The following is a 23825-nucleotide window of genomic DNA, read 5'->3' as shown; positions in this document are numbered from 1 at the left end:
CTCAAGGCTTCCTCCTGTGGTCCAATACAGCCCAGGACGTGCCATTCTCAGTGCCATTTTAAAGCGATATCCTTGGCTGCCAGGGTTACAGCAGGAAGAAGCAGGTGTGGATAGAGACAGATTATTGTTGGAGCTCCTGCTCTGGGAACCCTGATTCTTCCTCTTCAGGGAACCCTGGAGGGAAGCTAAAATCCAAATTTCTCCATCATCTTTCTAGTGTATTGGTGAACTCATGACGCCAATACGATTGAAACCTATGATGCAGCAGGGATTAAAAAGTTTTTCCTAAACTGTCATGTTGGTACTTTGCGACATGTAAATGGGTTTTGGTTGTACTTTGGGCACTCTATCTCCAAAAGGTTCACCATTACTGCCGTAGTGTAAAGCTCCAGGCTCAGCCAGGTCACCCTCTAGCATAAATATTTACTGTCTGCAGCCTAGTGTAATGCTGTAGTTCAATCTAGTGATAACCTGTGGGGCAAGTCAATGTACAGCATACTGTAAACCATGCTTTAGATTAAGGTCCATCAACAGTCAAGTTTAAACCTCTGGGTCAGTCAGTTCCCCATCTAATGTAAATACTGGGTTGGCAGGTGCAGTGAAGTGGAGGCTCAGGGTTGAGTGAGTGCTTTCTGACACTTGCTAGGATGTTGAGATCAGTCAATGCACATTACACTATAAAGAGCGTTTCAGGACAGTTGTTGGAACTACATCTGGTCAATCTAGTCTAGTGCTTAGGACAACAGATATGGAAAGAAGAACAGACTCACCCATTATTTAGCTCATTATCACTTTCAGAATGCAAAGACTGTATTCTTGTTATAAGATCCCCAGCTGGAGCACAGTTCAGAATCTCAGGGTCAAGTTGCAGAGAGCTTTCAGGAGGGTCGGGCACTTCCTCTTTCGGGGGTACGTCTTCTTCACGCTTTCTGTGATGGAAATATGTGTATAATTGTCCCATTGCACCGTTCTGTACAGTACATTGGAAACATCAATAAAGTAACAACTATTGAGAAGTTTCCTATGAAGACAGAAACACACTGGTTTACTCAAGCATTGTTCTATGGGAGCACAGAACAGAAAGAAACTTTTAGATGAATAAGAGAACTATCTGCCCACCAATGACAGATGTAGGGCGGAAACATTCTCACCTTGTCACACAGGATCAGTGACAATGACAACCTTTCAGTTGGTGAGGAAATTGTGAGGGTTTCACTTAGAAGTGCTGTGGCTCAAAGGTAGCATTAAAAGGTAAAACACGTCTGTGCAAAAATAGGAGCAATTCTATTTTAGAAAAGAGGAAGTGTATTCTAATTATAACCGTTTACGAATACAGGAACTATTCAGTGAACTTCATACAGCTTCTTACACCAATAAACAGCTACTGGAAGAGCTCAATCTCCTCCTCTGTAACATAAGGGCAGTGAGTGGAATCCATCTGACACTGGTATGTATATGCTCTTAAAGCTTAAAACTACATTGTGAACTTGTCATGTGATGAGGGCAGTCTCCGTAAGGAGAACTCTTACTTCCCTACCCTAGTCAGAAGCCTCTCACTCATCCAAACCAGTTCCATACGCTGTACTGAGGAGACCCAACCAGGTTGAAACAGAGCTGTCTACAACTGGAATCTGTTCTTTCTTACATAGATATACTGGTTTGGTTTTAATCCTGCAGCATGTCATAAGGCCTCTTGTAGGTCATGCATGATGTCAAGGGATTTACAAGGCAGCTAAAAGAGGCGTGGTTCACCTTAGCCCATCCTGGAAAACTTTGCATATTTTCCCAGAATCCCCTAGTGGAGCATCTGTGGCTATAAGATTCCACACGCCTACACAGGGAACTGTGAACTTCCCGACCCGAGGGCTACACATCATTCAGCCAGCGCATGGCTTGATTTGCTATCCACCTTCCCATTGCCTATTTAGGGGAAAAAGGACAAAAATCGTGTAATGTGAAGGTGTTAAGAGGTACTGGAGCACCACTGACATTACTATCCCTGCACAACACTCTGCCCAGCTGTTTTGCCATCAGCAAAAGTTGCCATCAGAGTTGGCAGCATGTCACACACTCATGGTGGCTGAAATATTGTGGCCCAAAACATATGTGTGACATACCCTACTGGGAAAACGCAATGGGGGATATATCGTTAGGCAGGAATCGTGCAGCAATTTTTAGATTGTCTTAGGAGTCGTGTTGCAGGCCAGATTTAATGGCTTAAACTGCTTAGTAAATGTGGCAAAGGATTCCTTTGTGTGTTAAAAGTTACACAAAAGTAATATTTTGTGGTTTTAAACTTTCTTCACCAGGAGAGGACTAGAGTAGATTTGCGACAAAATTTGCATGTCATAAATCTGAACACATCTTGAACACCTTCATACATCTGGTGTTTTCAAAAGTCAGAGAAAAAGAGCTAGCAAGATGCAAATCAGCTGATTCTGCAACATATATATGCTGGGCAACTGGGATAACCGCAGGTACCTTGTCAGATACCTCATAACTGCTAGGAGAATTAACTGCACAATCATAATTCAGAAATTAGTGCGGATAAGGCACGGATATGTGTGAAGTACTCCTCCCATACCCACCATTGTTGTGCAACCAAAACAAAAAATAAGCTTATGTGTGTTATTTGCGCAAATGCACTAAAATAATGATTTTGGTTGACTAACCAATTAAAAAAAAAAAAACTAAGAAATCTACTAGTGCTGTTAATCCACCAAGTTCTCAAATCACCAAAAAAGTTTATTTGGCACAACAAGGATATTAAGATACCATAAGGCCCCATCGCCTTTGTTTCACTGGGATTGATAGCAGTAATATCTCAGTCAGGGGTAGCAGCCCTAAGTGCTGGGAGCTGTACTTACCACACCAAACTGAATTTACAACTGCTGAACTGTTTTCAGCTTGTCAGTCGAGATCAGGTAGTTGGTCCAGTAAATCCCACATATCGGAACAAACTTCCTTATGGATAAGTCTTAGATTGTTGGCCAGTACTTGGTATGATGTGACATTTAGACACACACTGCAACCCATGAATGAGATGCAAGTTCTTTAAGTTACATGGTCCTTGTGCAGCTCAGTCCAAATGGTCTGAACATCAATTAGCTAGTCAAAAACCAATCATAGTGTGTAAGGCTGATAAATGCACAAGTCCAACCATTCTTAACCTATGACATTCTTGCTCTCCAGAAAGGTATCCAGGCCTCTCTTGAACATGTACATAGCGTCGGCCTTAACAACCTCCCGCTGGCAGAGAGTTCCATAGTCTCACTGCTCTTACAGTAAAGAATTCCCATCTATGGCGATGTGGCGATGGTAGAATTGCCTCTCCTCTAGGCCTAAAGGGAAGCCTCCTTGTCCCGGTCACAGGCCTAGGTAGAAAAAGATCTTTGGAGAGATCCTTGTTCAGTTATTTGTACATTGTAATGAGGTCTCCCCTCTTTTTTTCTAAACTGAATAACCCCAAATTTTGTAATCTGACATTGTATTCACATGGCTGCTTTCCTCCAAAAACAGCGCCACAGCTGACCATGGGTAGTGTGTGCTTTTGCAACAAAGCTCCATTTATTTCTATACAACTGAGCTGTAATACCTGGACAAACCATGATCAGGTGTGGCACTGTTTTTGGAAGAAAGCAGCCATGTTTTTCAACCTTGGGAGAACTCATTTAAAAAGAAGTGGCACCAATACAGACCCCTGTGGCACTCCACTGGTAACGTCAACCCAATCTGCGAATGTGCCATTAATAACTACGCCGTTTTCTATCACTAAACCAATTACTTCCCAAATACACAGATTTTCCCCTATTCCCAGCAGTCTCATTTTATGTACCAACCTTTTATTTGGCACTCAATAAAATGCCTTAGAAAAGCCCAGATACACAACATCACAGTGTCCCCCAGGTCCAGCCTGGAACTTACCTCGTCATAGAAGCCAATCAGACAATCAGAGTCTGACAGGACCGATCCCTCATAGACCAATGCTGATGCTGGGTTATAAGATTATGTACAGCGAGATACCCCAGGATAGCATCTCTAAAAAAAAAAAAAACCTCAAATACTTTCCCCACAACAAAAGTAAGACTCACAGGTCTGTAATTTCCACAATCGCTTTTAGATCCCTTTTTTGTATAATGGCACCACCTGTGGAACAGAACCAGTCCTCAAGGAATCAAATATTGAAAATAATGGTTAATGCAGTACCCAGGGGTGTATGCCATCTGGGCCTGGTGATTTGTCTATTTTAGTGGTTGTGAGGCGGCGCCGTACCTCTTCCTGGGTTAAACTGTTCACATTCCAAAGAGAATTTACATTATTCCTCATTAGGTCTGCCACCATGGGATTTTCCTGGGTAAAGACAGTTGAGAAGGCCACACTCAATAGATTGTCCCTTTCCAAATCTCCCTCCATCATGACCCCCGGGTTATTCTTTAGAGGGCCCACACATGCATCAGATTTCCTGTGAATGCCAGGCTATTGACCAAAGACATCGGGGGTGCCTGTCTACATAAGGTAACATAAGCCCTACTCTGTGCCAGCATGAACAGCAGTCATTCTCAGCATTAAAGCTGTGGTTTAGCACACCATACTGATACTAAACTGGGTGTAGTTACTGACAATATTGCCTATACTTACTGTATCACATGATGAGAGATTGGAATAAAGTGTTTTAATCTTAGGGGAGAGGGAAAGTGTAGAAGTGGCAGTAAAATGTAACTTTTATTTAATTATAATTAAAATTAAAAGTAGAAAATAGTTGTGAACGAATTTTAACAAATAGGAAAAGTTCAAGGGATGTTTTCCCCTTCCATGCAGAGACTGACCCCTATAAATTGACTTGCATGGATTCCCTTAAATTGAGGGATTTATTTGAGGGTATCGTGATCCAACTTCGAGGATATTATTAATGGTGTGATATCCAGTGTTGATTGTGTTTATACTTTGTTCCTCATTCACAGTGTAACAATGTTGCGACTTGTTAGTTTCACAGCCTCTTATTGTGGATACTTAGTCTGTTATTTTGCAACAGTGTTTGTTATAAACCAGGCATGCACAGACTATTGTCCTGCACACACCGTGTATGACAGTTGCAGCGTCTGGTGTTATATTAGTGTGGCATCGATCCCGAATGTTTTAGGAATTATGTTCACACAGCTAGTTTTGCTGCTCTGCTACTGCTGTGTCCATAAAGACAGTCAGTGTAGCAGGGGATTACTGCATTGATGTGTTAATGTACCAGCAGCACTATCTCACTCTTTCTGGGGGCCCCCAGATGAAGCCGCAACATGGCGGCGAAACGACCGTAGGGTATTACTAGGGAAAGTTCTACATATGCTAAGAGGGAAATGCAGTGAGAGAATCCAGTGTTAGACTATGATATAGGAGCAGCAGGAGAGAAATAGTTAAGCTGGAATCATACACAGCGACCTGGCACTCACAGAAATAGCGAGTGATTCCAGTGTCAGATAATGATATATGAGCAGCAGGAGAGAAACAGCCCTGATCTTACACAGAGATCTGACACTTACAGAAAGAGTGAGATAGTGCTGCTGGTTCATTAACACATCAATGCAGTAATCCCCTGCTACACTGACTGTCTTTATGGACACAGCAGTAGCAGAGCAGCAAAACTAGCTGTGTGAACATCGTTCCCAAAACATTTGGGATCGATGCCACACTAATAACACCAGACGCTGCAACTGTCATACACGGTGTGTGCAGGACAATAGTCTGTGCATGCCTGGTTTATAACAAACACTGTTGCAAAATAACAGACTAAGTATCCACAATAAGAGGCTGTGAAACTAACAAGTCGCCACATTGTTACACTGTGAATGAGGAACAAAGTATAAACACAATCAACACTGGATATCACACCATTAATAATATCCTCGAAGTTGGATCATGATACCCTCAAATAAATCACTCAATTTAAGGGAATCCATGCAAGTCAATTTATAGGGGTCAGTCTCTGCATGGAAGGGTTAAACATCCCTTGAACTTTTCCTATTTGTTAAAATTCGTTCACAACTATTTTCTACTTTTAATTTTAATTATAATTAAATAAAAGTTACATTTTACTGCCACTTCTCCTACACTTTCCCTCTCCCCTAAGATTAAAACATACGTAACTTTGGTGGTGCACACCTGGCAGGAGATATATAATTAGAAGGAAAGAAAGAAAGAAAGAAACAACATTCATAAACTATATTCTTCTGATATATCGGTCCGTTTAGATTGGAATAAAGAACTCAGTGTACCACAATAATAAGCTGGTAGCACATCTGCCACATCTTTCCTTTAAATTGTGGTAACGGGTCACTTCATGCCATTACGGCATTATAAAAATAAAGTATGTTTTGTTGAGTATATTTGATGGTGAGCTGTCGAGAATACTAGTTCTCTTCGTCAGACACATGTTATGCATGAAATGGAAAATTCACAGCATTTTATACACACATGGCAGTGATCATCAAAGGATATTAAAAGAACTTTAAAACAACAGATTGATAAATACAGGACAAATACAGGGATGTCTCTGACGAAGAGAACTAGTATTCTCAAAAGCCCACCATCAAATATACTCAGTTAGCTCAAAAAGGTATCGCCTGATTTCTTCACTCTTCTTCTGCTCTCCATGGCTAACACGGTACAAATCTACACTACTAGCAACTTGGACCCTACCTAGGAGCACACTAGCCAATTATAGTATGCCCGTAGATACCATCAACGACTGGTGTGTTGCTTCTCAAAGACCAGGATTAGGGCAGTAGAAGGTTACCTTACCTTTTTTTGACCATGGACACCATATTTCACAATTGTTGGAGGCAATGAGGGTCACAGCTGAAGAGGTTGCTCCACTTGTATCTGTCACAAGCTGTTTTCTATCACAGATCATCTACTTCCCTGTACAGTAACTGGAAAAAGTCAAAGTCTTATAGAGGAGCAGACTTTGTCCCAAGTCAATGTCACGTACACCCGTGCTATGTATGTAACATTTTACAGCATAGAAAGAACTTAAGCCAGCACTGAGGAAGATACATTTTTAAACATTTTGTAACATGCTTGACGGGGTACTAGAAGGTGAACACTTGTTCACTGTAAAGTTGATAACTAATAGGCAATGGCAACGGTCACCGCCTGCAATTGGCAGAATAGGCTTCCCTTTTTCTTCATTACCTTGAGTGGCAAATCTGCTGGAGCATGCCCAAGTTGTATTGGGGGAAAATGGGGACAGAACACTCCTGTCTTTGAAATTAGTTTGGGCTCAGACCACCACCAATCTATTGGCTGTTACCTTTACAGTGAATGAATGATAACTTTATATGATTGGAATTAGAGCTAGTGATTTGACTACAAATTAATATCTTGATTCTTTGAAAACCTTACACAACTATTAATATTAATCTTCAATTTCCTGGACAGGGTCTCCTACCCATACATCTTCGGTGCGCAGCTCCTCGTAGCATGCGCAGAACGCCGGCTTCTCAGACAAGGGCGTGCAGCTGTAGGGATGTAAGGGTAGGAGGAGAAAAGAGGCGCTTAACAAAATTTACATATTAGCATAACAACATTTTCTAAAAGATAGCCAGGACATGAGATTTGGCTCTAAAAAGGGCTACCCTCACATCCCTTACATCCACCTACCACCCGATCTACCTATATAGGTAGAACTGTGGTGGTAGGTTCCCTTTAAAAAAAAGCAAGACATGCAGCTGCACCATCTAGAGCCCTGCTCAAGAGGTTACCTCCACATTATGTATCCAGAGGCGATAAATCTGTCCCACCTGACATCAGCCTTGTGCTGCTGGGATGCAGAAGTGGAGAATTGGCGACCCCAATGGTAAATGTGCGCGAGCAGGGGCTGCGGAGGGGGGGGGGGGGCATATATGCTTCAACTTCCAACATTATATAAGAAAATCAGCACTCAAAGGCAGAAAATTATTCACATGACATTGCCTAGTATTTAGTGGTGCCGCAGATGAAAGATCAGCTCTGTACGGTACTATGCAGAGTTCACAATGTCTGAGAAGTCCTTTTTTTTAACAAGTTCTGGGGTAGTATGAGGCTGAACTAATGCTTCCACCCAGGACCCTATCAAAAGTGAGCCAGTGCAATTCTATCCCGGAACTGAGGGTGCACTCGGTGTTGGACTAGCCCTGCATAGTGGATCGTCCAGTTGGCCAAGGCTCCCATTTCTGGACCCCAGAGGTACAGCAGAAAGCAAACAGATAGGGTCCATTTCCTAGAGGATGATAAAGTTATTCTTGGGGAGCACACCCTTTATCTGGCGGCACCAAAGAAATTCTTCTCTGACACCGGATGCACTGAGGGCTCGTTGACAAGTCAGAATCTGATGCACTTTTTCAACAGAAAACTTGTGTACAAGCCATGAGATATTTGGGATGTTACGCCTTTTATTTGCTGACAATCTGACTTGTGGAGAAAAACCCAATGCCTCTTAGTGAAGGTAACAGGAGTTGTATTTTGGAAGTGGATAAACCATCTAAAATTCTTCTGTGTGATCATAGCCTGCACGGTTAATTGCATTTGAAAACATCTAAATGCATCTGCGCTTGAGTAGCTTCTCCCAGATGTGCTGGTCACAAGCCTAGGCCTTGTGAATGTAACCTTAGGGGCACCTGTCACCCACAGGCTCTCATGTACTTGTACTTCTGTACTGAAGAAACACGGACATTTTCCAGCCTCCATCGGGTGTACACTACAGAGAAGTAGAAATGAGGGAGAGCACTCTGCATGGGCTGATGCCAGGAGAAGGGTGCACGTAGCCCGAGCTCCCTGTCAAACAAGTCACACAGAGACTTGGGGCGGACGAGCTGTCACCTGACAAGAAGGCGGGGCAGCGTCCCCTCCACCCACCACATCAATGTACACCCACACATCGTAAAGTGCTCGTACCTGACAAGAATACCGCCGCCATACATCCGAGCGCAGCACCCGCACTGACAGCTACCGGAAACTGTATAGCAACGACCGGGAGAGCGGCTCTCGGGAGGTACAGCCACGGGAAGAGGTGGGGCCTGTCAGAAGAGGTGTGGCCAGGCCACATTATAGGAAGCAGGAGCGGCGGCCTCGCGCGTCTATGAGGGAGAGATCGCGTGTTACTCCCGTTGAGGGACAGAGGAGCCCGTGAGATAGGAGTGATGGCCGGGGAGCCTGCTGTGGCTCATAGTTATTATAGTCGCCAATATGTCCGAACCCTCGGCCCGTCATCTCTAGAGATCTGAGGCTCTGACTCCTGACTGTGTCTTGCGCTATTGTGTTTCTCTGACACCGTTTTACCCCGAGCCGTACTTAATCTTATGCATTTTGCACCATCTTTCATTTCTCACAACATTAGGGCATTTTCAGATAAGTCTGGTGAATAACCCCTGCAGTGTCCGGGACAGGAGCATCATATAGGCCAGTGGTGGCACTCGGAGCCATTTCTGTGGGCACTCAAACCATCACCCCAAGCAGGGCCGGTTCTAGACAAAGTGGGGCCCCAAAATAAAACTATTTTATGACCAGTCACAGTCAGCAAGAGGCTCCCTTTAGTATGGTAAAACAAACTGTAATATGGGAGAATTTTATAGGAGATAGATGATAGGGAGATTTATGGGCAGCAAGGTGACTCCGTGATTAGCACTACAACCTTGCAGCGCTGGTCAACATCTGCAAAGATTTTGTATGTTCTCTCTGTGTCTGCGTGGGTTTCCTCCGGGTCCTCCGGTTTCCTCCCACACTCCAAAAAATTACTGGTAGGTTGATTAGACTGTGAGGCCCATTGGGGAGAGGGACCGATATTTTCTGAAAGCAGACACTTGCCCCATTTTCAAAATTGCATCAAAGAGTTTATAGACATAGGCGCCTTCATGCAATTTTGATTCAAATTGAAACATTTTATTAAAAAAAATACTTAAAATTTGACTTTGATGGCAAAAAATTTGATCCAAACAGAAAATATTTACCTTCACATCTCCTAAATGTAATAGATAGACATGTGTAGAGTTCACAAATGTGCCCTATTGATATGTTCACATAAATAAATCCACATAATATCACTAAAACTGTAATAACTAGATATCTGCTTTTCAGCTAGACATTTTTAGACAGTCTAAACCTCTCTAATTAGATAATAAGTCACTTTTAGATGTCGCCATTGTATTAGCCGCACAATAACAGAACCCTCCGCGCTTCATAAGAATGAGAGTGAGAACGTCATAACATCGGTGTAAATAATGGAGGATGGTGTGAAATAAAAACTTTATTCCAGAACATGGGTGTGTTTTTGGTGTTACATATAACTTTATGGACATGTTCTGGTCGCGGTGTAGTCACATTAGGCGAAGAAGATCAAATGTTCATCGTATCAGTCAATTTTCCCAACAAGAAAAAACTATCACAAAATAAAAGGGAATAAGAGAGAATGGGCCACATTTCTCACTTTTGTGCGCCTAAGTGAAGTAGTTGCGCCTAAATTCTGGCGCACTGTTTTGCCAGAATTATCACAAGCTACAACCATCTGTGATAAGTTAATTTCCTGCCTCTTATTAATCACTTTACTTTAACACAGTTTAGGCGCAGTTTTAGCGCAGTTTAGGCGCAATGTTAGATTCGGGCACTTACATGTGATCCTGCTACAAGCTCCTCTCCTTCTCCCACATCCCAGAATGAAGATAACACTCACAGCAGCACCCAGGTGTGTGACACCCTGCACCCAGTGACCTCCTCAGCAGGGGCTTCTCCTGGAGGGGATCCCCCAGTGCTGATCTCCTGCTGCACCCCTGTAATTCTGTACAGTATCCCCCTCAGACACACTGGTGATACTGTGAAGAATTACATGGGGGACACTTGTCTGTAGTATCTGCAACATTCTGCAATGTTCTCTGCTCTCTTGCTTTGAGCTCAGGATTCTGCAGAATGTTTTGTAAATAGAAGGTGATGAACTGTAAATAGAGTCTGCAGCTCCTGTCTGCAGAGCATCCAATGTCTGTATGATCGGTTCTAGTGTCTGCAGAGTATCTAATGTCTGTATGATCTGTTCTAGTGTCTGGCTGAGCTTTGCTGCTAGAAATGAGCTGTTCTGCAAAGGGGCTCAGTGCTTTCTTCTCAGTTAACGCCACCTTCGGGCTGGAGTGTTTTTGCGCCCATTTTTGCGCCTAAATGAAAAGTTGCAAGTGATGAATATCATAAGGCGCAGCAAAACATCTGGATTGCTAGGATAAATTAGGAAAAGCTGGTTATTTTTGCTGCGCAGCTAGTTTGGCAAAAATGGCGCAAAAACGGTGCGCCTGAATGAAAAGGCCCAAAAACAACAGAAAAAAAACGATTGATACATGTGGCCCAAAGTGTGTTCTTCGATAGTTCTGCATAGAGAAGGGTTAAAAACATGAATATTAGTTGATATTATCCATTCTCAAAATGTAGTAACATATAAAGTGAATATTTCCATTATCTTTGAGGTGCAGCAGATCCTGTGTGCAGCAAATTCTCCCTGCAGCCTGAGGGCTAAGAATCTGGAGGGGGGGGGGGGGACTACAGGGGGCTGTATCTCTGGCTCTGTGACACATAGAACCTCACTTTTTTTTCCTATGAAAGAAGAGAGTCTCCTCTTTTGTATGAATTTAAATTTGTGTTTCTAAGTTTTAGGAAAACGGAGATAATAACTGTTAAACTGCTATTGGCAGTGATTTTTATATATAAAAATGGCACCTGATATTCTCACTTTAAACCTGAATATCTCTGGATCCATAGCACCTAGAAACACAATTCAAGATTCATTTGAAAGAAGAGATTCTGGCAATTGCCACCTTTGCCTACCCATAGCGCCGGCCCTGACCCCAAGACAGAGTTAGGACCAAGTCCCAGGCAACTTAAGAGATGCTGCTCTTAGCGCTATTTTAAAGCAAGACTTCATTGGCTGTTAGGAACTGCAATGTCTTTGAAGGTCATCCTCCTGGACCAACCATTTTTCCTCTACAGAGAGACCCTTGATAGAAGCTACAACGAGCGTCTGAATTTGCTCTTCTTCTTTCAACTGTATTTGTTGCCTCAGGGGGGGGGCGATATAATTGATAGATGTGGAAGATCAGGTAGCCATGTTGGCACTTCACGGGAAAATAGGTGGATTTTGGTTGTAGTTTGGGCACTCTGTCTCCAAAAGGTTCGCCATCACTGATATAGGCCCTTCTGTTATGCTGGGATTGTAGTCTGGTGCTGCTGTTCTCCGGGGAAGAAGGGACTTCTGCCATATATAAGTATGATGCTCAATAGTAGTTATAATAGGGACGCATCCTCCATTCCCCAAGGAGCTGATTCTAGGAACATATTTAGGATGTGAACTCCGGACTTGTAGAGGCTATAATATTCATACAGCCCTGTGCACTTGGCAGTCTGAATCCGCCCCATATGTTGCTATCCTGGACACTAATCAGTCCGTAAAATCTGATATATAAAACATAATGTAAACAGCCAAACTCCTATGATGTGCAAGGTCTATCACAACAAGCCGTTCTTTGTTTCTTATAATAATACAGGAGATTGGTAAAGGCTTCATATAATCCCATGAGGGACCCGCAAGAACTGCAGCTGCATTCCCTATATTTACATAGACTAGCTTGAAAATGCTGTAGCTACACTGATGCAGAAACATATCTTGTTTAACCCCTTAAGGACGCAGCCTGTTTGCAGGTTAAGGCTCGCTAGTTTTTTAAAAATTTGACCAGTGTCTCTTCCTGTGGTAATAACTTTTCAACGCTTTAAGATATCTCTGTGATTTTGAGATTGTTTTCTCGTGAGACATTGTAGTTTATGATAGTAGTGTCATTTCGGTGATCCGTTTCGTTTGGGGGGTAAAAATTCAAAAATTTAGGAAAAATTTGAAAAAAATGACTATTTTCAAAGTTTCAAATGTTATACTTTTTAGACAAAAAGTGATACCACAATTTTTTTTTTATAGAAACCTTTTGCCATTGGTCTTCTTTTTATATCCATTATTTGTTTTAAGTTTCCATTTTTTTATGGATGTGAGAAGGTTTGAAGTTTTAGTAGCAACTTCTCAGCTTTTCTTGAAATTTGAAAAATGCGAACTTTTTAGTGATCAATTCAGTTTGGAAGTGCCCTATAAAGGCTTATGTACTATATACCCCCACAAGTAACACCATTTTATGAACCTAACATCTCAACCTATTCAAATCAGCATTTGAGAAGTCTGTTAACCCTTTAATTATTTTTCCGGAAGCATATGAAAATGGAGTGGAAATTTTGAAATTTCAATTTTTGATTTCAATCTTTCCAATTTAGCCCTAAAATGGATACATTCAGAAGGAATTTGAGGTAAATATATATTCCTAATTTCTTGCCCTGCTTCTTCCGAGTACGGCAATACCAGACATGTGGATGTCAGCTGCTGTTTCCCCGCACAGTGATGTCCAGAACAGAGTTAGTGATACTGGGAATTTGGAAGGCCAATTTGGCTGCAAATATTTTGTGGTGCCACAGTGTAATTGAAGAGCCCCTGAAGTAAAAGTACAATAGAAAACCCCCCAAAATGTCACCATTTTGGAAACTAGACCCCCTTTAAAGAATTTATCGGTGGTTGTGTGAGCATTTTAACCCCCAACACGCTGGTCAAAATTAAATGCAAAGTAAATGGTGCAGAGTAAAAATTGCGTTTTTATCTCAAAAATGTCATTTTAGTGCCTCATATACTGTGCCCAACCCATGCCACTTTAGACAAACACCCCAAAAATCATTCTGCGGGTTGTCCCGAGTACGGCAATACCACACATGTGCCAATAATTTACAGGCTGGGCACACGGCAGGGGTCAGGAAGAAAGAAGCACAATTTAGGCTTTCAAGCTTCGTTTTCACTAGATTGGTAATGGGGGGGGGGTACCCCCGAGGTACCAGTACAATAGAAACCCCCAAGTAGTGAACCCATTTTGGAAAGGGCACCCCTCAAAGAATGTATGTAGGCTTGTATGAGCATTTTAACCCCTACGGTGCTGGCTAAAATGTAATACAAAGTGAGTAGTGCAGAGAAACAATTGTATTGCAATTTATCAAATATGCCATTGAAGTGACAAAAGTATTTTGCCCAACTCATGCCACTGGGGAAAAACACATCAAAGATCATTCTGCGGGTTGTCCCGGTTAGGGCAATACCCCATAGGAGGCAATAATCTGTAGGATGGAGACACGGCAGGGCTCAAAAGGGAATAACTTGTTGGAGCAAAGACATTGTACATTTTTTTTTCTTTTTGGCATCATGAAAGATTTGTAGATGCCAATAGGGGCCAGTACAGTAGAAACCCCTAAGAACTGACCCTATTTTGGAAACTACACCCCTCCATGAATTAATCTAGGGGTATAGTTAGCATTTTAACCCCACAGGTGGACCCCTGAAAAAGTGCATAATGGATAGTGCATAGTAAAAAATATCCATTATGTCATTTTGTGCCCAGCTGCTGCCATGGGAGACAAACACCCTAAAAATCATGATGCATGTTTTCCCGGGTAAAGCATACGGGGCAGTAATCTACAGGCTGGGCACATGGCAGGGCTTAGAAGGGAAGGTGCGGCATGCGGCATGATGTATAAGCTGTGCGTCAGGGTAACAACAGGGTACTCTAAAAATCCAGGGATGTATGATAAATTCGGAAGCAATCTTTCATACATAACCCTGGTTTTTCTGGGCATGTCTCACAGTGATGAAGGGCATGTCACTTCTGCAGAAGTCCCAGGCACTTCTCCTGCAGAAGTCCCAGGCACTTCTCCTGCAGAAGTCCCTGGAACCCTAAGGCGCCTTCTTGGGGGTCCTTCCAGGTCACTGGAAGATGAGCAGGAGGAAGATGATAGGTAAAAGGGACCATCATCCCCACTAGCTGACTCGGTGTCAGAGGCAAGCATGTTTTATGCCTCCAACACGGTGTACGTCTTCTGAGACATTGCACACAAAAAAATAGAGAACTAGAAAAATTAGATAATGTGCACCAAACTACAAGGATAAACCGTCTAGCAGGCACACAAAAAAAAAAAAATATAATGCACACCAAACTACACGGACAAGCTGCACAGATGGCACACACAAAAAATAATGCCCACCAAGCTTCACGGACAAGCCGCACAGATGGCACACACAAAAAAAAAAAAATAATGCGCACCAAACTACACAGACAAGCCGCACAGATGGCACACACAAAAAAAAAAAATAATGCGCACTAAACTACACGGACAAGCCGCACAGATGGCACACACAAAAAATAATGTGCACCAAACTACACGGACAAGCCGCACAGATGGCACACACAAAAAATAATGTGCACTAAACTACACGGACAAGCCGCACAGATAGCACACAAAAAAAAAAAAAATAATGCACCCCAAACTACACGGACAAGCCGCACAGATGGCACACACAAAAAATAATGCGCACAAAACTACACGGACAAGCCGCACAGACAGCACACAAAAAAAAAAAAGATAATGCACACCAAACCACACGGACCAGCCGCACAGATGGCACACAAAAAATAATGCGCACTAAACTACACGGACAAGCCGCACAGATAGCACACAAAAAAAATAATGCGCACTAAACTACATGGACAAGCCGCACAGATAGCACACAAAAAAAAAAAAGATAATGCACACCAAACCACACGGACCAGCCGCACAGATGGCACACACAAAAAATAGCTAACTACGGGTACACCTACGGCGCTCTGGAAAAAAATATTACCAGGCACCGAAAAAAAACCTATGTGCACCACGCAAAAAGGCGCTACAAATGCACCTAGCTTGCCCTAAGACAAACTAACTACCGCTAAGACTGCTAAAGATTCTGTGCAGCGCTATTCACAAGGCGCACTGAAAAGTGCGTCCAGTGCAGAACAACGCTAACACAGCGCACTGAAAAGTGCGTTTGGGTTCAGAAGGGACAGACAGGGAAAAACGGAAGACACGTGGGATCACACAAGGCGATCACACAGGGAACACACAGGACACAGGAAAGAACAGATAGGGATAGGGATTTGTAGGGAACAATAGGGATCAGATAAGGATCAGAACACTATTTATAGTGTAAAAGTGTATTTTGGTGCACACAGTAACGCTCTTTCCTCTCTCCAGCGATACCAAACCAAAATGTTGCCGATGGAGGAAGAGGAAAGGGCTAAAAGCAAGTTTTTTAGCCTAAAATCGCTGTAATTGGCCAGTCAGGTTTGACTGGCCAATCACGGCGATCGGCGGGCTGGACCGATTTGATTGGTCGGGTGACGGAGACAGGAACTCCTCCTGCCTCTGTCACCCATATCTCGTCCCGATGTCACCACGTCTCGCGACGTGGTGACAATACTAAAATAGTATGCGCTCGCGCAGTAGCTGTACTGCGCTAATCGTCGGAAGCTGCGCAGTACAGCTACGGCGCGGAGCGCTAAGGGGTTAATCCCTGAACTGAGTGGTTTTGCTGAAAAAATAACAATGATAAAATTAGGATAATTAGACTTCCTCCCCTGTGGCAGCTCTGGCGCTCTCCTTACCCTAATTATGCACTGCTCGAGCCTTGTCCTGCCAAGCTTAAGCTGAGAATATGTCATCACTGTGTTGTTCCTGACAGGCAGAAGTAATCAATTGCTGCACCATTTCCCAGCTGCTGTGCATGAGTCATCGAGCTCAGGTAGATTAGTCCGGTCACTCGGCTCAGGGATTAGCTATTTGACCCTCTGCACCATAGCTGTGTGGTGCAGGGGCTGTATAAGGAGGGCTCACGGGCTGAGCCCTCTTCATACACAGGTGGGGTTTGTTGCATATTTCAGCAAACCACCACCGCTAATAACCGCGGTAGGTGTTTATGTTAAAAACCTAAAAGTTTATATCCCTACAACTGATATAAAGTGTAATAAACAGTAAAAATGAAAGACACAAAAGACACCTCGTCCCTAAATACCCGATCTATCAAAATAGAAAAACTGTTATTGCCGGCGGTAACCCCCGTAATGGAATATAGCGCCCAAATGTCCAAAACGCGACTTTTACACCATGGAATAAAAAGAGACCAAAATGTCGCACAGACCTCAAAATGGTAGCACAGAAAACGTGAGGTCAATTTGCAAAAAATGACTCATCACACAGCTCTGTACACGAAAGTATGAAAAAGTTATTAGTGTCAGAAGCTATGGCGGAATTATTTTTTTTTTCTTTTTCGTACACATTGGTTTAATTTTTGAAAATAAGTTAAAACACAATAAAACCGCGAGTGATCGTAGCAACCCAAAGAATAAAGTAGACCTGTCATTTGGGGCACACAGTGAAAGCTGTAAAATCCAAGCCCACAAGAAAACGTTGCAAATGTGTTTTTTCACCATTTTCACTGCATTTGGAATTTTTTTCCCGCTTCCCAGTACGCGCCATGGAATATTGAATACCGTCACTACGAAGTGCAATTTGTTACGCAGAAAATAAGCCATAACACAGCTATTTATGTGGAAAAATAAAAAAAGTTATAGATTTTTGAAGGTGGGGTGTGAAAAATGGAAGTGAAAAAACTAAAAAAGGCCAAGTCGTTAAGGGGTTAAAAGCCCAGGGTGGGTAAAAGCCCAGGCCCAGACTGCTTACTCCAGCTTTCTACAATCAGTTTAACCCCTTCCCGACTAGTACTAGTACGGCGCGCGCCGGGTCCCGGTGCATGGAGAGGACTCGCGGGCCGAGCCCTCTCCATAGCCGGTAAGTCTTTGCTGCATATTGCAGCAAAGGCTTACCGGTAACACCCGCGATCGGTGCTAGCACCGATCGCGGGTGCTTTCACGGCGATCGCCGCCGGCAATGCTGCCGGGGGCTTCAGATGACGTCACGGGGAGCGGTGATCCGTTGCCATGACAGCATCGGGTCTCACGAAGGCCCGATGCTTTCTCGTTTTAACCCATTCATTACAATGTGCTATCAGCACATTGCAATGAATGAGGAGTAAAATCCCCATATACTGCCATACCCTAGGGCAGTGGTGGCGAACCTATGGCACGGGTGCCAGTGGTGGCACTCAGAGCCCTATATGAGGGCACCCAAGCCATCCACACAGCAGTCTCTCACAATCCAGACAGGATTCAAAGAATTATAATGCAGTCGCAGGCAACTCCAGAAATGTTGCTCTCAGTGCTATTTTAAAGCAACACATTCTTGATTGCTTGGGACTGCAGGATGAGGTAGAACATGTGGAAAGGGGAGGATTATCTGTAGAGTTCCTTCTGGCCCCATGTTTCTTCCTGTACGGGGGGGGGGACCATGGCAAGAAACTACAACGATACTCCAAATTTGCCCCCCATTTTTCAACTGTATTGCTGTCCTAAAGAGGCTGATATGATTAAAAGTTGTGGTAGAACCGGTAGCAATAAATAACTACTTAAATTGGCATGCTGGCACTTTACAATAAATAAGTGGATTTTGGTTGTAGTTTGGCACTCTATCTCTAAAAGGTTCGCCTTCACTGCCCTAGGGAGTCTGAAAAATAGTTAAAGTAAAAGTAAAAAAAAGTTTAAAAAAAAAAAAATATTAAAAAAACCTAAAAATTCAAATCACCCCCCTTTCCCTAGAACTGATATTAATATTAATAAACAGTAAAAATCATAAACACATTAGGTATCGCTGCGTCCGAAAATGTCCAATCTATCAAAATATAATAACGATTTTTCACTGCGTTTAACCCCGTAACGGAAAATAGCGTCCAAAGTCAAAAATGAAATTTTTTTGCCATTTTGGAAAATATAAAAAAATTTATAAAAAGTGATCAAAAGGTCGTACAGTCCTAACAATGATAGCAATGAAAACGCCATCAAAAGTTGCAAAAAATGACACCACCCACAGCTTCGTACACCAAAGTATGAAAAAGTTATTAGCGCCAGAAGATGGCAAAATCAAAAAAAAAATTTTTGTACAGGAGGTTTTAATTTTTTTAAATGTATGAAAACATTATAAAACCTGTACAAATCCCTGTGATCGTAGCAACCCAAAGAATAAAGTAGACCTGTCATTTGGGGCACACAGTGAAAGCTGTAAAATAAAAGCCCACAAGAAAACGTCGGAAATGTGTTTTTTCACCATTTTCACTGCATTTGGAATTTTTTTCCCGCTTCCCAGTACGCGCCATGGAATATTAAATACCGTCACTATGAAGTGCAATTTGTTAAGCAGAAAATAAGCCATAACAGAGCTCTTTATGTGGAAAAATAAAAAAGTTATAGATTTTTGAAGGTGGGGATTGAAAAATGGAAGTGAAAAAACTAAAAAAGGCCAAGTCGTTAAGGGGTTAAGGATATCTTGTCCCCATTTCTAGCCAAGGTATTTTATGCTGGACTCTGGATTCCCGGCATCTTTGTTAGAAGTCTTTATCAGTGTCTGGGGAAGGACCAATCTCTCCCAAACAGCTATATCTCTTTGATAAACATCATGTCATACTATACTCCTAAAATATTGGTGGAGGGACTGGCCCCTCACCTGCCGGTGGTAATCCACACTGACCAGGTTGGGTTCTTTGAGGGCCATGAGGCTCGGGATAACTAAAACAAGACAATTCGCCTTATGTCCGAGGCTTGTGCACAGTCAATTCCTTCCTGTCTGTTGTCTATCAATGCAGAGAAGGCTTTTGACTGGGTCCACTGACATTTCATGAAAGCAGCATTGAGACAAATTTGCATTGGCTCAAAGTTTATAGGTAAGATTTCGGCTTTGTATTAAGGCCCCACAGCCAGGGTCTGGGTTAATGGGCATCTATCCATCTCCTTCTCAAGAAAGGCACACAAAAAGGTTGTCCTCTGTCTCTATATGTGCTGGGGATGGAACACTTAGCCATTACCATCTGGAAGAATCCCAATAACATGCTATCCGTGTAGGTCCTAGGCATTGCAAAGCTGCTTTATATGCAGTGATCTGCTGCTCTATGTCTCCCAGCCCAGGATCTACTTCCCTTCCATTATTCAAGAATTCAAAAGATATAGAGCAGTCAGTAACTCTAAGATTACATCATAGTTTCCCATTCCAGTGGCAGCAGTCTTTCTTGCGAATCCCGATCCCAAATGATTTGTCTGAACTCTTTGCCCTCAATTATATGCTGCTCTTAGAGTGCACCCTGAAGAACCTACAAGCGTTTGATAAGAAAAGTTGTCATGGTTCGGCAGAATCAATGTCTTAAAAATGGAAGTATGTCTTCTTGTACATCTTTCAAGGTGTGCTAATCCTTCCCCCATCAGGTTTTTCTTTTTTTCTTTGCACCTTACAAAGTGTCCTTCTCTGTTCTATCTGGGGGACCACACGCCCCAGGGTTGGATGGAAAATATTAACACGAATGGGTATTCACATTGACCCTCATGCAATCTTTCTGAAAGAAGCCCTACACTTATGGAGATCATTGACCTCTTGAGGTATTTTGACTCATCAGTTTAGCTCCCTCACACCAATATTGCGGAATCCGGGTTTCATTCCGGGAGTGGCTAGATTGTTGTTTTGGGTTGCAAGCTCCTCAAAGACCCGTGCATGTATTGTATACTACCAGGATCCCCCTTGCCTTCTCTTGGGGACTTCCATCCGTGACAGGGTCCTTTGTACATAGTGCCGGTCCTAATGCAGCATACTTGAAGTCTCTTACAGCATTTCAGGGATTGATTCACACTGACATGGCACCGACACATTCTATTTCACAAATTTACTTCCTTCTCTCCAACGGCTCAGACATTTCTGAGCTACTGTTCGTGAGGAGCTGGGAAAGGGAATAGGAGGCTCCCTTAGACCAGGAAGACTGGCAGCGATCTTTTCTCTTTACACACAAAATTCCCTTGGCATGTGCAGCACAGGATTTGGTTGTATGGGAGCCTTGGGTGCGTTTTAGGGAGTCCTAGGAGTATTAGACCCTTTTTGGAGGTTAGGCTCACTGGCCCACTCCTGCCCTGCCTTCCTTTTATATCCTATAACCCTTCAGAGTACCATGCTAAAATGTGAATATTTTGGAAATGGAATTAATAAAGATGCTTAGGTCTCCTGACAAAGTTCATTTCCGTACAACATACTGATAGCCGATCAGTGTGCTTGTGTCTCCATTTAAGTTTCATCTAAAACATAACTTCAATTTCCTGTATATAGCTTCTGAATAGCCCACAAGTGGACTGTAGAATTTCCTGGTTAGTCCAGATGCAAAATGGCGTTGTGACCATATCTAAAACCATATCTAAAACTAAAATATGCCAGAACCTTCAATGTATTAAACTCCCATTTATGGTACATAAATCTGGTGGACAAGTCCTTTTGGATTAGTTTTTCCTTCCTTATATCGACAGTGCTTGGCCCACTGTAGCTCTTAATCCTACTGCCTTAGTAGACGGATCAGGCCCACAAGCTCAGTCTATTCATATGCATGGCTGCTAAAACTCCATGTGGCATCCAGGTAACTGAAAATCGTCACTCCTTTCAGTAGCCCAGGTCAAGGCCAGGGTCACTAAGATGATGACCTTTCGAAAAAATCTCAGAGGTTAGAGAGGATAAAATGGATGAATTCACTAAAACATGGCAACCCTGGATCAACTATTTAGGATTGCCATCTTTGACTGCCATTTTGTCCCCTTTGCCTTTGTATTTGTGTTTAGAACCCTCTTCAATTGTTCTGTGAAACTATTGATGATGTTCCATAAGTCTTCTGGAGTTGTTCATTTACCTCCCCTCTTTTTCCTCATGTATCTTCCCTTTGTCTTTTGTTTCACTCCAAATTTGCGTGTGTACTTTTTCTACACCCACATTGTTTTCAGGCACCTATGTATTGCATACCTTTATCATGTTTTTGCCAAGTGGGTGGGGAGTTTTGGCTGCAATGATCAGCTGTAAAGTACCTGTAATGACGTTTTATTGATAATCCTTGTTCCCACAACAACACAAAATATTAAAAATCAAATTATCTGTGGGACAATAAAATATTGACTGGATCTACATTTATTAAATATACCAGTTCCGACTTATATACAAATTCAGCTCAAGTACAAACCTAAAGAACCTTGTAAGTAACCCAAGGACTGCCTATAATTAAATTAGCTGTACTTTGTAAAAATAATAATAATAATTAGGGTGATCATATATAAAAAAAATCATTAGGTGTGCTGTATGTAAATGCATAATAGCAGGGTGGCATTTATTAGAGGAAACAAAATAGTATTGTGGTTGCTTTATGTGTTTGAATTGTGTTGAATTGTGTTTTGAAAAGCATTGCAAATGTATCAGGAAGAACACATCAGCAAACACATATGTGTTTTGGAATGCATTTTGCCTGATGTGTTTGCAATTAGTTTTATAATGCAATGAAAACATATCCAAAATGCATTGTGTGAACATGGACGGTACTTGGATGACACATGTTTGGCATTCATATATTTGACATTCCCACAGACGTCTATGGAGCCACAAACACAGGCAAGAATATGAGCTGCTCTGCGATATGTGGTTCAGGCAATGGGTTCATAAATGAGGCTGCAGAAAACACGGCCATATGTATGAGCTCATACAAATACAGAGGGATGTTTGCTAGCCATTGAAATTAAGGTCATTTGTATGAGCCCAGACAAGTACATAGGGATGTGTGCAAGCCATTGAAACTATGGCCATGTGTATGAGCCCATACAAATACATAGGGATGTGTGCTAGCCATTGAAACCAAGGCCATGTGTATGAACCCATACAAATAAATAGGGATGTGTGCTAGCCGTTGAAACTAAGGCCATATGTATGAGCCCATACAAATACATAGGGATGTGTGCTAGCCATTGAAACCAAGGCCATGTGTATGAGCCCATACAAATACATAGGGATGTGTGCTAGCCATTGAAACTAAGGTCATGTGTGTGACCCCATACAAATACATAAGGATGTGTGCTAGCCATTGAAACTAAGGCCATGTATATGAGCCCATACAAATACATAGGGATGTGTGCTAGCCATTGAAACTAAGGTCATGTGTGTGACCCCATACAAATACATAAGGATGTGTGCTAGCCATTGAAACTAAGGCCATGTGTATGAGCCCATACAAATACATAAGGATGTGTGCTAGCCATTGAAACTAAGGTCATGTGTATGACCCCATACAAATACATAAGGATGTGTGCTAGCCATTGAAACTAAGGTTAGCACACATTCTGAAACAACGTTTGTGTGCATGAGGGCTTATATGCAGACTCCACAAACAATGTATGTGATCTCAACTACTGTATCTCTAAAAGTATGTAAATTCTACAAGCTATACCTCTCAGGTGTGTATTGTAGTTATTGGTTTCTGGGTCTTGGCTAAAAATTAAAAAGTATCTCTAGATATTTTAATCAACGGTAATTTACAACAATTTAAAAAATAAACAAAAAAGCCATACCTTCCAGAATCAGTATCTTCTGGTGTCTGTCCCAACCGGAATGAGTCACACATGATCCATTCAGCTGTTTTGCGTTCTCTTTTCCCACAGCAGGAGAAAACTCTTGTCCTTTTACACCTTTTTCCAGTACATCTATTCCAGTGAAAGGGATTGCAGATGGAGCATAAACAGCCCATGACTCTTTACAGGGTTAAAGAGCACTTGGACAGTATCCAGCAGTTATTTACCATTTAGGCCAGTGTTGTCAATCTGTAAAAATGCACTTACCGTTACAATATAGTTACCATGTTTTTACAGTATTCAATTATTCAACATCAAGAAAAGAGTGGGCAATAGTGGTTCTTCAAAAAACATTTGTCTATTTTATCTGGTATTGTTACGACTGGGGCAGGGCCGCATCTGCCATAAGGTGAGATAAAGATCTGGCTG

At 42.3% G+C, this 23825-nt stretch overlaps 1 protein-coding gene across 6 annotated transcripts in view; it reads right to left on the bottom strand.

The window, feature by feature from the left end:
* Window positions 1-23587, bottom strand: part of OTULIN (OTU deubiquitinase with linear linkage specificity) — a 70479-nt gene extending 46892 nt beyond the window's left edge. Inside the window, exons 1-3 of one of the 6 annotated variants that reach the window (XM_072152761.1) lie at window positions 8923-8959; window positions 7439-7508; window positions 771-929 (exon numbers count right to left, since the gene is read on the bottom strand). In XM_072152761.1, the coding sequence (XP_072008862.1) occupies window positions 771-929; window positions 7439-7508; window positions 8923-8944 (251 nt within the window). In that variant the 5' untranslated portion in view covers window positions 8945-8959. Of the gene's footprint in view, window positions 1-770; window positions 930-3924; window positions 3948-6789; window positions 6910-7438; window positions 7509-7962; window positions 8200-8922; window positions 9078-23396 lie in introns of those variants that run through there. The other 5 variants (XM_072152762.1, XM_072152763.1, XM_072152766.1 and 2 more) reach the window with 5 other exon arrangements.
* Window positions 23588-23825: the final 238 nt, after the last annotated feature.

The sequence above is a fragment of the Engystomops pustulosus genome, chromosome 5 (genome assembly GCF_040894005.1).
Source record: "Engystomops pustulosus chromosome 5, aEngPut4.maternal, whole genome shotgun sequence".
In the NCBI taxonomy this organism is placed as follows: Eukaryota; Metazoa; Chordata; class Amphibia; order Anura; family Leptodactylidae; genus Engystomops; species Engystomops pustulosus.
The sequence above is the reverse complement of the archived record's forward strand: the minus strand, read 5'-3'. Positions and strand labels throughout refer to the sequence as shown.